At 43.4% G+C, this 18,570-nt stretch overlaps 1 protein-coding gene across 1 annotated transcript in view; it reads right to left on the bottom strand.

Annotated features, from left to right (window-relative positions):
- Positions 1-18,570, bottom strand: part of prkg2 (protein kinase cGMP-dependent 2) — a gene marked incomplete at both ends in the record, with an annotated part of 110,172 nt that overhangs the window by 26,774 nt on the left and 64,828 nt on the right. The window contains 9 exon segments of the mRNA XM_084323179.1: positions 251-340; positions 3,140-3,276; positions 5,827-5,946; positions 5,948-5,984; positions 8,445-8,543; positions 10,161-10,229; positions 11,199-11,293; positions 12,775-12,852; positions 17,590-17,653. Coding sequence (XP_084179305.1) covers positions 251-340; positions 3,140-3,276; positions 5,827-5,946; positions 5,948-5,984; positions 8,445-8,543; positions 10,161-10,229; positions 11,199-11,293; positions 12,775-12,852; positions 17,590-17,653 — 789 coding nt within the window.

Genomic DNA, 18,570 nt, shown 5'->3' with positions numbered 1-18,570 from the left:
TGGATGGAAGCGGATATGGATGAGCTTAAAGCTTATAACTTTGGGAGAGGGGTTTCTTGGCCAACAGCTGGGCTAGCTGGTCCGTATCCGCTTCCATTCATTTGTGCTAAGCTAGGCTATCTTACAGATAGCTTTCTACTGAATGCACAGAGAGGAGACTGGTATCTATCGTCTCGTTTGACTCTGGAGACGATGTTCATGTTGGCGTGTTCCATGTCCCTGTCCTGCCTCTGTCCTGCCTCTGTCCTACCTGTCTCTGAGCAGACTCCACACCTCTCCACCCAGACAGGCTTCCAGCAGCATGTACACATACTTGTCGTCCTTAAACGTGCGATACAGTCTAGAGAAAGAGGGAGACATATTATTATAACACAAACAAAATTAATGTTGTTGTTTACATGTTGCATGCATGCATCCCTACTTCCCATTTGCCCCACGTGGAAGGCACCTGATTGGATAAATTACATGCTGGTGCTCTAGTAGAAGGCACCTGATTGGATAAATTACATGCTGGTGCTCTAGTAGAAGGCACCCGATTGGATAAATTACATGCTGGTGCTCTAGTAGAAGGCACCTGATTGGATAAATTACATGCTGGTGCTCTAGTAGAAGGCACCTGATTGGATAAATTACATGCTGGTGCTCTAGTAGAAGGCACCTGATTGGATAAATGACATCCTGGTGCTCTAGTAGAAGGCACCTGATTGGATAAATTATGTGCTGGTGCTCTAGTAGAATGCACCTGATTGGATAAATTACATCCTGGTGCTCTAGTAGAAGGCACCTGATTGGATAAATTACATGCTGGTACTCTAGTAGAAGGCACCTGATTGGATTAATTTAAGTGTTGGTGCTCTAGTGGAAGGCACCTGATTGGATAAATGACATCCTGGTGCTCTAGTAGAAGGCACCTGATTGGATAAATTATGTGCTGGTGCTCTAGTAGAATGCACCTGATTGGATAAATTATGTGCTGGTACTCTAGTAGAAGGCACCTGATTGGATTAATTTAAGTGTTGGTGCTCTAGTGGAAGGCACCTGATTGGATAAATGACGTGCTGGTGCTCTAGTAGAAGGCACCTGATTGGATAAATGACGTGCTGGTGCTCTAGTACAGGGGTTCCCAAACTTTTCAGGCCGGGGCCCAGAAAATAAGGCGTCAGAGAGCCGCGGCCCAATGCACATCGTCAGGCTTTTTCTTTTTTTTTTTTTTGCCAGGCGACCGATTTTTTAAGCCAAATATCACTTCAATCCTATTAAGTTAGTTCAAGTTAGTTATTCATTTATATGTGCTATTTATGAGAGGGCTAACTTGTTGCAAAATAATAATGATAATAATAATAGCCTCATTAAAATACTATTGTTGCTTCGGTTGTTTTCAGCGTTTTATGTGCATAATCTGTTATTTAGTTTGAAATGTTCGTTGAAATAAGTAGATTTTTCGTTTTTGTTTATTTATTAAGTTAATATAAAACCATATAGTCACATTTTAGAATACAATAGAATAGAATTTTAGAATACAACTAGAAACACTGTCCTGGCCTGCTTCTAAGTTCAGTGGCCTGACAAAAAAAAATTAAATACAAAAATAAAAAAAAATAAAAATATATATAATTATATTTTTTTTTTTTTTTTTTTTTTTTTTAAATCATCTCGCGGCCCATCCGTGGCTGCTCGCGGCCCACCTTTGGGTCGCGACCCCGACTTTGGGAACCACTGCTCTAGTAGAAGGCACCTGATTGGATAAATGACGTGCTGGTGCTCTAGTAGAAGGCACCTGATTGGATAAATGATGTGCTGGTGCTCTAGACCAGCGGTTCCCAAACTTTTTTGGCCGTGCACCCCCTGTCACCTCCCGACCTAGCTGACGCACCCCCCAATGGGTTTCTGTTAGAAAAAATTGTTGCTGGTCTCCGTGCAGATTTAATTTTAAATTTTATCTCTTCCTACGGCGACTATGGATAGGGAATTTCTTTATTTAATTAAAATGTTCACAACAACATGGATGCATGTACTCTGACAGCATGTTTAATATCCATAATACTAAAGGTTTGACTAAGATTTGTATGAAATTATATTGAAAAAAAAAATTAAAATTACCACCTTTTCATGTCACGCACCACCTAGAGGGCGCTCGCGCACCACAGTTTGGAAACCACTGCCTAGTAGAAGGCACCTGATTGGATAAATTACGTGCTGGTGCTCTAGTAGAAGGCACCTGATTGGATAAATGACATGCTGGTGCTCTAGTAGAAGGCACCTGATTGGATAAATGACGTGCTGGTGAATCTAGCACCCACTTTACCCACTTTAGACACTTTAACACACTTTATATTTATTGGTAAAGAGATTTGCACTACAACTCATACCTCATTGCACCTTACCCTAAGTTGTACCTCATCCCAGTTCTGCATTGTACCGTATATTGTATTGTAACTCAGTTACTAATTTTTTTCTACTGTATTGTATATCGTATATATGTAGCCTATATTGAACACTTTTGTTTACACTTGTTTACGTACTTTTGACTTTCTATTTTATACTTATCTATTTTTATCTAGCACACTCTCAGGCGCAAAACAGGAAAAAGCATTTCATATAAAAGTATTTTTTTGTATGACAACTAATAAAGAAAGTTGAATCTATCTTGACCTGATCTAATCTGGGGTCAGGCGTGGTCTTCAACGGGTGGTCTCGACCACAACAACACAAGGGTAAAGAATAGGGATGTTCGATATTGGCTTTTTTACCGATATCCGATATACCGATATTGTCCAACTCTTAATTTCCGATACCGATATCAACAGATATACCGGTATATGCAGGGTCCCCCCCCCCCCACCCCCCAAAAAACGTAATAATTTCAGGTAATTAACTTTACATATCTCTTGTCGTGGAATTAACACAACATTATGCATACTTTTCACAATAAATAAAATAAGAATTTGTTCTTACTTGCTTGCCTGGGTAAATAAAGGTTAAATAAATGTAAAAATAAAAATAAAAATAATTTAAAAAATGTCGATACCGATAATTTCCGATATTACATTTTAATGCCAATATCGGCCGATAATATAGGTAGGCCGATAATATCGGACATCCCTAGAAAAAAGACATTTGAATGGACGGATGGACTGACTTGACGATGAAGGGCGAGCGGGACTCGGCCAGGATCGTCCTCTCTGAGTGGATGTGTTCCTCCTGTCTGTTGTCCACAATGTGCTTCTTCTTCATCACCTTCAAGGCAAATGTCACGTCTTCATTCTTCAGTCTAACCTGCGGGGGAACACAACCAGCATGGGGAACACAACCAGAGTAGGGGAACACAACCAGAGCAGGGGAACCCAACCAGCATGGGGAACACAACCAGAGCAGGGGAACACAACCAGCAGGAGAACAGAACACAACCAGCAGGAGAACAGAACAGAACCAGCAGACTCCATTTATAAAGCAACACATTGTGATACAATTTACATTAGTTCAATGTTTGTCATCAGTTCTATTATTTTATTACAGTATATCACAGAAACGCGTTGCATCTGAAGGTTACTTAACACATTGGGTGCCATGCAGTATTCCCATCTTTACCACTCTCTGCCAGTGCTGTAACCCTATGGAGTGGCTCACCTTCTTTGCAGGGCTATACCTTTTTAAATATTATAGCTATATCGACATTACTATGGCCCATTCAACATCAGGTATCTATCGTTCTGGATGTGGGAACGTTATATTTTTCCATTCATACATTGTCGTGTTAGTACCGTCGAGAATATAAGTATGTTTTTAGAGTGTATAGCAGTAATTCCTAGAACGCGCGTTATAGGCCCCGACGCGTATTATACATTATCGATTGGCGTTTCGTCCCTATACACGCTATATTAAAAATTTCAAATGCATATGATGGCTACACATTATGCTCCATCATGCGTGAAGGAAAGGGGGGGGGGGGGGGGGGGGGTCGTTTATGATTCCTTGATTGTCACTAACGGCTTTCTTTAGTAAGACACCATACGTTGATCGGACAGATTGCAATGAAATAAGTGGAGAATCGAGCTGGAAATAACGTTAGATTCCTCTTACCTCTGGCCGATGCGTCTGGAGAAAGAAAAATCCTATTATTTGACGTCGATCTGCTAGATCCATTTTCCGTTTGTATGACGCAATAAACGCCGAAAGCATATTGATTCTTGCATCTCGAAAGCGATCCAATGCACTCGATATATGTGTATATTGATCCACATAACAACATATCTCTGGCGGAGCTTTTCCCCCGATGCACCGAGCGTCACTTCCGGTTTATTGTGGAGTGTAACTTGCCCGAAATCCACCAGGCAGCGGTATTGAGGCGTTGCAATATCAGACAGGGTCCAGCTGGCTCCCGGAGGCTTCCTGGATGAATTATGAATGCCAATAGCGAATAAAAGAAATAACGATCATAACAACGAGTTTACTCGTTGTTGGCACTCAACGCATGGCGGCCAATAACGACTATACTCGTTATTGGCAATTAATGTGTTAAAGAGCAACACCACCCAAGAATCCCAATATGTTATGACCATGGCCTAGGAAAGTGCAATCAATATCTCTGAACATGAGCTCCTCTCTCTTGTGATGTCATCAGGTATAACTTGTGATGTCATCAGGTATAACTTGTGATGTCATCAAGTATAACTTGTGATGTCATCAGGTATAACTTGTGATGTCATCAGGTATAACTTGTGATGTCATCAGGTATAATGGTGAACAGGAGGCTGATTTTGTGGATCTGCAGAATGTTTGTTTTAGGTTTTATACCCAAATCAGCTTCACTCTAGTCTATAGTAGTTCTCAGTTCCGAAGCAGAACATGTACCTGTATAATCATAGAGCCAGACAGATTTTTAGGGCAGATACCGATATTAGAAAGTGAACATCTCTTAGGGCGGCTGGGTGGCGCAGCGGACGTTGCGCTTGTCACTAACGCAAGAGACACCGGGTTCGAATCCGACTGTCGCCGTTGCCTCCGGCTTTGGCCGGCCGTCATACTAACTCAATTGGCAGAGTTAGCGGGTGGAAGTCGATGGGTGGTAATCTGGACGTTGTGGACAGCGACTGCTACAGGTCGGTTGGGGGACGCCTGCACAGCAGAGACAGGAAATGGCGGGGGTAGTGTGAGCCTCCCACACGTTACACCTCGACAACGAGAGTCCGCGCTGGCAGGTGAAAAGATGTGACAAGCTGCCTCCTTGTGTATCGGAGGGGACATGTGATAGGCTTCTATCCTCCCTACAACCGACCTGTGGGGGGCATATGCGAGCAACGTTCAAGACAGGGGAGGGAAGAATTGGCACAGTGAAAATTGGGATGGGAGAAAAAATTGAAAAAGAGGAGAAAAAGTGGATAAAAAAAGAAAGTGAACATCTCGATATCAGATATATGGGCTCAGGATTCAGGATTGTTAAAGCAAATTAGCCTAATCCATGTCAAAAGCCTATAGCAGATTTACACACACACACGCTCACACACACGCACATGCACACGCACACACACACACACACACGCACACGCACACTGGTGCTAAACCAAAGTAATTTAGTAACATCCAATACTCAGCACAGAGCACATATCTGCAGGACTAATCTCCTTTAGTCAACAAAATGCTTCATCAGAGAGTGACCACCAAGCAGAAACGTTAGCATGTTTGTTGATGATCAATAACAGTGGAATGGCAGTATATTCTATCAATAATACTACTACTAATAATAATAATAGTATACAGTACACAGTCCCGAAGATCTCTGTGACCTCTTGACCTTTGGGTATTCAGCGTTGTGTTGATTAGTCTCACCAATTCCACTCGACCGAAGCCGCCGACCCCTAGAGTGGTGACGATCTCGAGGTTCTCAAAAGGCATGGAGGCAGAGAATGGCGACACCTTCTCCTGGAGCTGGATGAGGTCTGGGGACAGAGGCTGGATGAGGTCTGGGGACAGAGGCTGGATCAGGTCTGGGGACAGAGGCTGGATCAGGTCTGGGGACAGAGGCTGGATCAGGTCTGGGGACAGAGGCTGGATCGGATGGCACGACATTGATTTCCTGGGTAGAGAGAGAGGCAATGGTCTTGAAATACATAGAGGTCGATTTTAAACATAATATAAAGTGACAGAATTATGCCAATGACACATTTATTTTTACAGCAATAAAGAATTATTCTTTCTCCCCTGAAAACACCTGAGATTTAGCAAATTCAGCAGCTGATTAACTTGCGATGCAGACAGAACTCCAGTGATGCAGATGGGAGCTGTCCGTGGTCCTGAAAACACTGTTATTTCAGAGGATATTTCTCTAAAGGAGCTACCGCTCCTCCTACCAGTCAGTTCTGCTCCAGAGAGTGAGTAATGGACCTACTTGGCTGGGATATGGGTTAGTATAGGTTCTAGACTAGAGTAATGGACCTACTTGGCTGGGATATGAGTTAGTATAGGTTCTAGAGTAATGGACCTACTTGGCTGGGATATGGGTTAGTATAGGTTCTAGACTAGAGTAATGGACCTACTTGGCTGGGATATGGGTTAGTATAGGTTCTAGAGTAATGGACCTACTTGGCTGGGATATGGGTTAGAATACGTTCTAGAGTAATGGACCTACTTGGCTGGAATATGGGTTAGTATAGGTTCTAGACTAGAGTAATGGACCTACTTGGCTGGGATATGGGTTAGTATAGGTTCTAGAGTAATGGACCTACTTGGCTGGGATATGGGTTAGAATACGTTCTAGAGTAATGGACCTACTTTGCTGGGATGTGGGTTAGTATAGGTTCTAGAGTAATGGACCTACTTGGCTGGGATGTGGGGTAGAATACGTTCTAGAGTAATGGACCTACTTGGCTGGGATGTGGGTTAGTATAGGTTCTAGAGTAATGGACCTACTTGGCTGGGATGTGGGTTAGTATAGATTCTAGAGTAATGGACCTACTTGGCTGGGATGTGGGTTAGTATAGGTTCTAGAGTAATGGACCTACTTTGCTGGGATGTGGGTTAGTATAGGTTCTAGAGTAATGGACCTACTTGGCTGGGATATGGGTTAGTATAGGTTCTAGACTAGAGTAATGGACCTACTTGGCTGGGATATGGGTTAGTATAGGTTCTAGAGTAATGGACCTACTTGGCTGGGATATGGGTTAGTATAGGTTCTAGACTAGAGTAATGGACCTACTTGGCTGGGATATGGGTTAGTATAGGTTCTAGAGTAATGGACCTACTTGGCTGGGATATGGGTTAGAATACGTTCTAGAGTAATGGACCTACTTGGCTGGAATATGGGTTAGTATAGGTTCTAGACTAGAGTAATGGACCTACTTGGCTGGGATATGGGTTAGTATAGGTTCTAGAGTAATGGACCTACTTGGCTGGGATATGGGTTACAATACGTTCTAGAGTAATGGACCTACTTGGCTGGGATGTGGGTTAGTATAGGTTCTAGACTAGAGTAATGGACCTACTTGGCTGGGATATGGGTTAGTATAGGTTCTAGAGTAATGGACCTACTTGGCTGGGATATGGGTTAGAATACGTTCTAGAGTAATGGACCTACTTTGCTGGGATGTGGGTTAGTATAGGTTCTAGAGTAATGGACCTACTTGGCTGGGATGTGGGGTAGAATACGTTCTAGAGTAATGGACCTACTTGGCTGGGATGTGGGGTAGAATACGTTCTAGAGTAATGGACCTACTTGGCTGGGATGTGGGTTAGTATAGGTTCTAGAGTAATGGACCTACTTGGCTGGGATGTGGGGTAGAATACGTTCTAGAGTAATGGACCTACTTGGCTGGGATGTGGGTTAGTATAGATTCTAGAGTAATGGACCTACTTGGCTGGGATGTGGGTTAGTATAGGTTCTAGAGTAATGGACCTACTTGGCTGGGATGTGGGTTAGTATATATTCTAGAGTAATGGACCTACTTGGCTGGGATGTGGGTTAGTATAGGTTCTAGAGTAATGGACCTACTTGGCTGGGATGTGGGTTAGTATAGATTCTAGAGTAATGGACCTACTTTGCTGGGATGTGGGTTAGTATAGGTTCTAGAGTAATGGACCTACTTGGCTGGGATGTGGGGTAGAATACATTCTAGAGTAATGGACCTACTTGGCTGGGATGTGGGGTAGAATACGTTCTAGAGTAATGGACCTACTTGGCTGGGATGTGGGTTAGTATAGGTTCTAGAGTAATGGACCTACTTGGCTGGGATATGGGTTAGTATATGTTCTAGAGTAATGGACCTACTTGGCTGGGATGTGGGTTAGTATAGGTTCTAGAGTAATGAACCTACTTGGCTGGGATGTGGGTTAGTATAGGTTCTAGAGTAATGGACCTACTTGGCTGGGATGTGGGTTAGTATAGGTTCTAGAGTAATGGACCTACTTGGCTGGGATGTGGGGTAGAATACATTCTAGAGTAATGGACCTACTTGGCATGCCGCTTCATGTCACCACGATCCAGAGTCGCCACATAGCCTTCAAGGTACTCCTGGAGCTCATTGAAGGTCCCCACTGTCTGGTCAAAGGTCCTGGAGAAACACTGTGTACATATCAGTAACAGCAAGGGGACGATGGCTGATGTACTAGGACATGTATCAATATATCATTAATATAACTAGAATACCTTTTGATCTCTTAGTGAGTAAGCTTCAGGGCAGTATACTAGAATTAAGCTACTGTAGTGTTACCAACTATGTCCATATTCCGAATCTATCAATAAGGTATATACATTTATTCATATGTTTTTTTTTTATCCACTTTTTCTCCCATTTTTCTATATTTTCTCCCATCCCAATTTCGTATCATCCAATTCAACCCTCCCCTGTCACGGACGCTGTTTCTTGCCTCCCACAAGCCGGCTGCAATGTGGACTAAGTCATATCCCCAGGCCATCAGGCTGCTAAACGAACAATAAACCTATGCAACAACCATCAAATGCACACAGCACACACACCCACACGCACACACTCACTTTAAACAAACAACACACTGCAGCACCCACTCTCCACACTTTAGATCACACAAACACACTTTATATTTATTGATAAAGGATTTGCACTACAACTCGTACACCTACTGTAAATTGTACCTAAATTGCACCTCATCCCATTTCTGCCTTGCACTATATAGTATTGTATATTAGTACACTGCATAGTATTGTATATTATATGGTAACTCAGTTACGTCTATTCTGCATCGAACATTGTACATATGTCTATACTGAACACTGTGACCTCATTTTTTTACTTCTAATTTACATGCTATACTATGTTATTTTATTTCATACTTATCTTGTCTTGCAGTCTCTGGAGCGTAACAGTAAGAAGCATTTTGTATAAAAGTATTCTGTACTTCTGTATGACAACTATTAAAGAAACTTGAACTTGAAACTACATAGCACAAGTCCCCTCCAGTACTTGAGGTAACAGCAGTCGCATCTTTTCACCTGCGCAGCTCGATCTCTCAGTGGGAGGCTCACGCTGCCCCCGACACTTCCTGATTCTACTGCGCAGGCGCACCAACCGACCTGTAGGAGTCGCTGTCCACAACGCCCGATCCCCACCCATCAGTTTCCCACCCCCTAATACGGCCAATGTGTATTAGTACGGACGACCAGCTAAACTGAAAGCAAATGTGGAGCGATGGGCTCGAACTGACGAGCCCAGCGTCTCCAGCATTTCGTGGCGAGCGTCTTGCCCACTACGCCACGTAGCCGCCCCCACATTTATTCATATGTAACGGTTGTGACAACGTCACCTCAAACTTTGATGTCCCGAGGGAGTTTAGAACACAGGTCTCCCACGCCACGTGCAACAGCACAGACCGCTATACCAAGAAGTGAACTCACTGCTTTGTAACGTGTCTATGTGTCTTTTGAGGATGAGAGTGAGTTTAACCCACAGCACCGCTACTCACCCCAGTCACTTCGTGACTGCGCTTCACGATACCATCCGTTACTCATATAAAAAAAGAACTACAGCCAAAATTCTAAATGTTTACAAAATGTCCCATTGCGACTGCTGATTAAAATGATCAACACTTGAAAATGATCCAGTTGTCATGACGAAGAACATCTAGTTGACTACTTGACTGACAATACTGAGCCAGTGTGAACAGACTCTGATAGCTCTACTCAGAATACTCACTCTCTGTCGATCACAAGGCACTCCACCCCATCTTCATCAGCCAGGATATTGGCTGACCTGACATCGTCACTGAGCAAGGCAGAGAGAGAAGATATATACAGTCACCACTCCCAACAACAAACAAGGTATTCACTGAACATTATGCTAGCCTGTTCTCATTTGTTTTGAAGCTTATTGCAGGGTAAGGGGCCGGGAGAATATTCCATGCACTATTTTACTCTGTCTATTTATGCAAATGTGTGTAAGTTATAGCTTTTTTTATTGCACTGCTCTTATTCTGTCTATGTTATGCTCATTTTATGTATGCAATTCATGCATTGCTTTTATTTTGTTAGTCTTTTATTGATTTTAATGTCAGAAATCATAATCATAATGGAAAGTCTCTAACTACCTGCCAATCAAAGGAGGACAGACTCGCTACAACTTCACCAAATGGAAAGTGAAACTTAACATGCATGTAAATAATGCAAGAGCTTATTAAAACGGCACAATTGGCAAAACGTCTACGAGGTAGGACATGTAGGATGTAGGTATAGGACATGTATTGCTTGTAGAATAATTGAAGGTGCTATAGATACAAATGTTATGTAGAGTAATAATAATAAAAAGCATATATATAATAATACATCCGCAGAGCTTTTAGAAAGGTGTGGAAAAAAGGTATTGCTTTTACCCCCAAAAAACGATTGAATAATTAATGTATTTAAATTCTTTTTATGTGCAGGTCTAAAATGAATGTTGTTGTTTACATGGTGCATGCATCCCCTCCGTACTTCCCATTGCCCCACATGGAAGGCACCTGATTGGATAAATGACATGCTGGTGCTCTAGTGCGACATCTAGTGGCTGAATGTTACCTATAGCACCTTTAATAATGATAAATGAAACGGCACACAAGCATTGTAACAACCATTGTAGAAAAATCTTTCTGTTTTAAGCCGCAGTGACGATGACATTGATGTGATACTGTAAGGTGATTGGAAAAACCACATGACTAACACAACATGTTATCTGCAATCTCTGCTTTGCTCTGGTTACCTGATGAGAGCCTTCTCTCCAAAGTAATCTCCTGTGTGCAGCGTGTTGATGGTCTGGGGCAGCGTGGTCTCTCCATCGCTCTGGGTCACCTTAACCTACACACAGTACAGTTTAGTTTAGTTTATTTATTTAGCACATTATTTAAGCCTCCAGTCAACCTTCAAAAAACTCCCACCTTTCTCCCTAGTGACGGAAACGGCGATCTCAGTCAAAACATCATGTATTTCATGTATTGTTAAATTTCTTTTTCATGAATATCATTATTAACTTCAGTTCTCACCATACATATCGAATATTTATAAATTTTCAGGATTACATTTTTTTTTTTAATTAGGGTTAGGGTTAGGGGGTTAGAGTTAGGGTTGTTACAGGGTTAGGGTTACCCTAACCCTAACCCTAAGCCTAAAGAAAATAATGGTTAAAATCCTGAAAATTAATAAATGCACAAACCACTTGGAGGCCTCATCCACCCTTTTATCATGTTACTTATGAATCATTCAAATTTTAAACTGTACAGGCTGTGTATTAAAAAAAATTGTTTAACATGGGAGTCAACCTGTTCATTTCTGCGACTAGGGTGGAAGGTGTATAAAACGCGCTTAACTCATTCTGCGCCAATCACGGAAAAAGTTGGGTTAACTCGCTAACCTAACCGTTCAGCGCCAATCACGAGAAAAGTCGGGTTTTAATCGTTATTTCTTTTATTAGCTATATCCATTCATTTTTCATCCATCCAGCCTGATGTTATCATTGGGAATGGGTCGGAGCTACGCCTTCCAGTCGGTATTGCACTCTATTAGAAATGGTGTAGTTTCTTTTCAGGGCCGATCTGAGCCGTGCGGGCAGGGTTTAAATACTCCAAGAGGACTAGCCTTTACAACGTTACATCTGCGATGCTGCCCCCCCCCCCTCCCCCCCCCTTCATATGCAATGCCGGGCAATGTGGGACGGACCTCCACGAGCAGTATTTGGAATAGCGATCAGATAATTGGATTATTACTTTTGCATTACATCAGATACCAGGTAAGGACTCTATATATAAAATCTTACGTTGATCTGATATTTCTTTCTACCGCGATCGCGGCTGTCTGTGTGTGTGTGTGTGTGTGTGTGTGTGTGTGTGTGTGTGTGTGTGTGTGGCTGTACCGTTGAGTGCAGGAGGTGGCGGGGCGAGCGCCGCGCTACGAGGGCCATTTCATGTATGCATGAGGAAGGATAATAATGATAATCTAGCGTTGATTTCAGGAAGATTAGTTAATCAGGCGAAAAATTACAACGTGTTTAGTGTATTCCACTAAAGGGCTATTATCGCGTCTTTTCCTGGGAATTACTAAGAATCACCAAAACTATACTCATATTCAAAAACGGTATAAAACGGAAATGTACGGATGAAAACGCCCTCTGGCGCATTAAGCGATGGCGCAGAATGAGTTAATAGTGATTTTTGAAAAAAAATAAACATGGAAGATAGACACGGATAGATATCATGTTCAAAACACAGCAACGAGAGCCAATAACACGAACAAAAGAGAAAAAAAGTACAAGGTTGTCCAGGTTGTGAGAGTGTGAGCATTACCTTCCCCTTGGCTATGATATAGAAGGTGCTGCCCTCCTCTCCCTCGCGGATGACATACTCTCCTTTGTCGTAGTACTCCTGGTGAGAGAAGGAAGATCAAACTGAGGACAGAGACTAGTGAGGTTTCTGAGGCTGGAGACACTGAGGACAGAGACTAGTGAGGTTTCTGAGGCTGGATGAGACACTAAGGACAGAGACTAGTCAGGTTTCTGAGGCTGGAGACACTGAGGACAGAGACTAGTGAGGTTTCTGAGGCTGGATGAGACACTGAGGACAGAGACTAGTGAGGTTTCTGAGGCTGGATGAGACACTGAGGACAGAGACTAGTGAGGTTTCTGAGGCTGGATGAGACACTGAGGACAGAGACTAGTGAGGTTTCTGAGGCTGGATGAGACACTGAGGACAGAGACTAGTGAGGTTTCTGAGGCTGGATGAGACACTGAGGACAGAGACTAGTGAGGTTTCTGAGGCTAGAGACACTAAGGACAGAGACTAGTCAGGTTTCTGAGGCTGGATGAGACACTGAGGACAGAGACTAGTGAGGTTTCTGAGGCTGGATGAGACACTGAGGACAGAGACTAGTGAGGTTTCTGAGGCTGGAGACACTGAGGACAGAGACTAGTCAGGTTTCTGAGGCTGGAGACACTGAGGACAGAGACTAGTGAGGTTTCTGAGGCTGGATGAGACACTGAGGACAGAGACTAGTGAGGTTTCTGAGGCTGGATGAGACACTGAGGACAGAGACTAGTGAGGTTTCTGAGGCTGGATGAGACACTAAGGACAGAGACTAGTGAGGTTTCTGAGGCTGGAGACACTGAGGACAGAGACTAGTGAGGTTTCTGATGCTGGATGAGACACTGAGGACAGAGACTAGTGAGGTTTCTGATGCTGGATGAGACACTGAGGACAGAGACTAGTGAGGTTTCTGAGGCTGGATGAGACACTGAGGACAGAGACTAGTGAGGTTTCTGAGGCTGGAGACACTGAGGACAGAGACTAGTGAGGTTTCTGAGGCTGTAATAAAGGAAGGTTGTAAGTGCTCAATGGCCAATTGTACAGAGTCAGCAATATAATACACAACAGTATCATCTGCATACAGATTGGCTTCACAACCATTCAGCGAAGACACAATATCATTAATATAAATAGTGAAGAGGACAGGACCTAGAATTTAACCTTGTGGCACACCTTTAGTTATTGATAAATAATTTTTATTGGACTTTACACACATTAGTAAAGACATATTAGTATAGTAGCTAGTAAGATAGGCAAGGTAAATTATTTAGTGGCAAAGTGCATGATGATCCCCTTTGATGACCCCCCCGGAGCTCGGATAGGAGTGGGTCTGAGGTGGCCAGAAGATGTAGAGCACCATAACCTGTTCCCAGGCTCCCAGTCAAGTCTGTTGCGGCCTGCAATTTGTTAGCTAATACAAGGTAAGCTAAGTCCTTACTTGAGTAGCCTAATGCTTGAGTGAGATCCTGTGAGTTGACAGTGAGTTGTTAGTGAGTTGATAGTGAATTGATAGTGGGTTGATAGTGAGTGGATAGTGAGTTGATAGTGAATTGATAGTGGGTTGATAGTGAGTTGATAGTGAATTGATAGTGAATTGATAGTGGGTTGATAGTGAATTGATAGTGGGTTGATAGTGAATTGATAGTGAATTGATAGTGGGTTGATAGTGGGTTGATAGTGAATTGATAGTGAATTGATGGTGAGTTGATAGTGAGTGGATAGTGAGTTGATAGTGAATTGATAGTGAATTGATAGTGGTTTGATAGTGAATTGATAGTGAATTGATGGTGAGTTGATAGTGAATTGATAGTGAGGATTGTCCCACAAAGAAACCAGCTACAAAATGTGCAGCAGCATGAAGCAGAAACATGAAGCAGAAACATGAAGATCATGCACGTCTGTCCACACAGGATAGAGAGACGGGACACATTTCTACTGCGTTTGACAAGCTGTGGGCAGCTCAGAAACCTTACACACGTCCATAGTTAGGTAGACAACAGACCTTTGGTCTCCGACTCTGAAAGACGCATGTCTTGGTTGCAAGTAGATTAGACTAGAATAGAATAGAATAGAAATACTTTTATTATCCCGAGGGAAATTTGATACTGCAAATTTCCCTCTGGATAATAAAAGTATTTCTATTCTATTCTAGTCGAATCTACACTATTGTCTTCTCTGCCCTTCTGAGGACGTCGGGAGCAGCTAGAGGTCTGACTGGGACATGAAGACACACCACACCTGTTCTTAGATCACTTCCAGCGAGCATTCGTTTAATTGTGTTGTAATTAACACAACATGACATCACTGGTGGCCATATTCAAACTAATTTACTCTCAAGAACTGGTCTGGTCCTTTAAGAAGAATGACTTGGAACCACATGTCAAAAGAAAACATGGGACCGGCAACAACTGAGAGGAACGATCCTGTTCATGACCAAGAACTGAGAGTCTTTGACGTTTTCACCATGAAGACGCTGAAGGAAGAGTTAAAAACATGTTAACCAGCAGGATATATAACTCACCACACACACACACACACACACACACACACACACACACACACACACACACACACACACACACACACACACACACACACACACACACACACACACACACACACACACACACACACACACACACACACACACACACACACACACACACACTCACGCACACACTCACGCACACGCAGGCACACACACGACACACTCCCATCTGTACACGTTCACACGCTCACATACCAAAAGCATGTCACTCAATCCAACAAATCACACCCCAGTTGAATAAACACTTTCTTGGGCCTTGGTCAAATAATCATGGTAACAATATACGGGGCCTAGCGATGACAGAAATAATATCAGAGCTGTTCATCAACAAGGTCGTTCGCATGGACTCGCCAAACTGAAGGTAAAAGTAATATGCACACAGTAATAATAGACATCCTATATAATGATATTTTGACAGCAGCAACTGGGGCTGTCAAGAGTGTAGAGGCGATGGGAAAACTCTATCTTTACACTCAAATACTGTAAGTCAAGCGGTCGGATGGCGTAGCGGAGATTGCGTTCGTCAGCAATGCAAGAGGCTGCGGTCTCGACTCCCGGAGTCAGCATTGCCCTGCGGCTTGGGCCGATCGTCTTACTAACTCGTTTGGCTGAGTTAGCGGGAGGGAAGTCGAGGGTGGTAATCTGGCGTTGTGGACAGGTCAGGTCTGGGCGCCTGCTCAGCGAAAGGCAGGAAATGGTGAAGGCAGCGTGACCTCTCACGCGTTACACTTCACCAATGAGAGTCCTTGCTGCCAGGTGAGAAGAGAGCCACTGGCTGTCTCCACATGTGTCGGAGGAAGCATGTGGTTGTTCAGGGTTCCCTTGTACCGACCAGTAGGAGGAACATGCGCACAACAACCAGATAGGGGAGGGGGGGAATTGGCATAACGATTAAATTGGAATGGGGAGAAAAATAAAAAAATCAGGCGGAGAAAAAGAGGATTAAAAAAAAGAAATACTGTAAGTCATGGTTCCAGCATTGTATCCTATACCTTTACACTCAAATACTGTAAGTCATGATTCCAGCATTGTATCCTATATGCGCAGGTTGGGTGTCCTCTCTGGCAGAGAGACGTGACTTGCATTGGCATCTCTATGATGCCATTATTGGAGCTCTGGACCTCATCACACTCTGGTGATTCTGGACCTCATCACACTCTGGTGATTCTGGACCTCATCACACTCTCTGGTGATTCTGGACCTCATTACACTCTGGTGATTCTGGACCTCATCACACTCTCTGGTGATTCTGAACCTCATCACACTCTCTGGTGATTCTGGACCTCATCACACTCTCTGGTGATTCTGGACCTCATCACACTCTCTGGTGATTCTGGACCTCATCACACTCTCTGGTGATTCTGGACCTCATCACACTCTCTGGTGATTCTGGACCTCATCACACTCTCTGGTGATTCTGGACCTCATCACACTCTCTGGTGATTCTGGACCTCATCACACTCTCTGGTGATTCTGGACCTCATCACACTCTCTGGTGATTCTGGACCTCATCACACTCTCTGGTGATTCTGGACCTCATCACACTCTCTGGTGATTCTGAACCTCATCACACTCTCTGGTGATTCTGGACCTCATCACACTCTCTAGTGATTCTGGACCTCATCACACTCTCTGTTGATTCTGGACCTCATTACACTCTCTGGTGATTCTGGACCTCATTACACTCTCTGGTGATTCTGGACCTCATCACACTCTCTGGTGATTCTGGACCTCATCACACTCTCTGGTGATTCTGGACGTCATCACACTCTCTGGTGATTCTGGACCTCATCACACTCTCTGGTGATTCTGAACCTCATCACACTCTCTGGTGATTCTGAACCTCATCACACTCTCTGGTGATTCTGAACCTCATCACACTCTCTGGTGATTCTGGACCTCATCACACTCTCTGGTGATTGGCTGATACTCATCACACTCTCTGGTGATTGGCTGATACTCACGGTTCTCTGCTTTTAGCTTTTATGTGCCCCAGTAAACATGGAATGTTTTGCATATGCACTTTAAAACTCAATTCATTAGTATCTATTATCTATCAGTTTAAATATTTAATAGCAAACCACACAGTCTGCGGTTGTTTTGAATTATTCTAAATGTTTAACCACTCTCGTGCGCACGTCGCAGCACTTTGCCCTTGTCTCTCGGCTCCGGGCTGTGTTTTCGCCCATCAACCAATACATTGTTGGAAAGTTGAATATGAAAATAGAGACAGACAGCTTGTCACAACTCACCACTTCAATGCAGTCCACTATTCTGCTCAGCTTCTCCTCAGGTAGATTAGCCAAGAGTGAAACGCTAACCAAAGAAAGACAAAACACAGATGGTGATCATCATTAATGTCTACTTGTACATAGGGGGCAACAGTGGCTCAGGAGGTAGAGCAGTCGTCTGGAAAATCCAGAGGTTCCCGGTTTGATTCCCATTCATTCAATGTGATGTAGGTGCATTCTCAGAAGAATACCAATAATAGGAAGATCAAATGACAATATGCAAAAAAACTAAGCAAGGAACAAATCCGGCGTAGATAGGCCTTCCACAAGGAAACTATAAAAGAAGGAAGGGTCACTGTGTCGCGTGTGAACGCACATTGGTGCCACGTGTGGAAACTGGGATGACCATCTCTTCCTTTAGGACCTCATTTTAACAGGTTATTACCTTGGATGTCAGAATCATCAGCAATGCTGTTAATGTTGTTAACTAGCCAATGTTTGATATATTGGCTGATGTATATTTCCTCAGATAGCTCGTATATTTTGCACCAACGTCTGACATCAAGCAGAGCATATAAGAACGCTGGTATTCTGACGTGATGACCCTTCCTTCTTTTATAGTTTCCTTGGCCTTCCAACAGCCTTTTTTAGTGTAGCTGAACTGAGCTTGTCCTTTCAAATGTCAACAGCGGGATTCAATTTGTGCTTAATTTAAAGCAGCATTTTCACTTTGTTCAACCTCTTTGATCTTGCAGATTGAGAGAGAGAGAGGGGGGAGGGGTATTTGATGTTTCCTGGATCTAAAACCATTAGATGCTATCTAGGCCTCTGAGGGGGCGTGGCATAGAAACCATTAGATACTATCTAGGCCTCTGAGAGGGGGCGTGGCCTCAGAGAGGGGGCGTGGCAAATAAACCATTAGATACTATCTAGGCCTCTGAGAGGGGGCGTGGCCTCTGAGATGGGGCGTGGCCTCTGCGAGGGGGCGTGGCACAGAAACCA

Source organism: Notolepis coatsorum (genome assembly GCF_963971535.1).
Source record: "Notolepis coatsorum genome assembly, chromosome: 10".
In the NCBI taxonomy this organism is placed as follows: Eukaryota; Metazoa; Chordata; class Actinopteri; order Aulopiformes; family Paralepididae; genus Notolepis; species Notolepis coatsorum.
The sequence above is the reverse complement of the archived record's forward strand: the minus strand, read 5'-3'. Positions and strand labels throughout refer to the sequence as shown.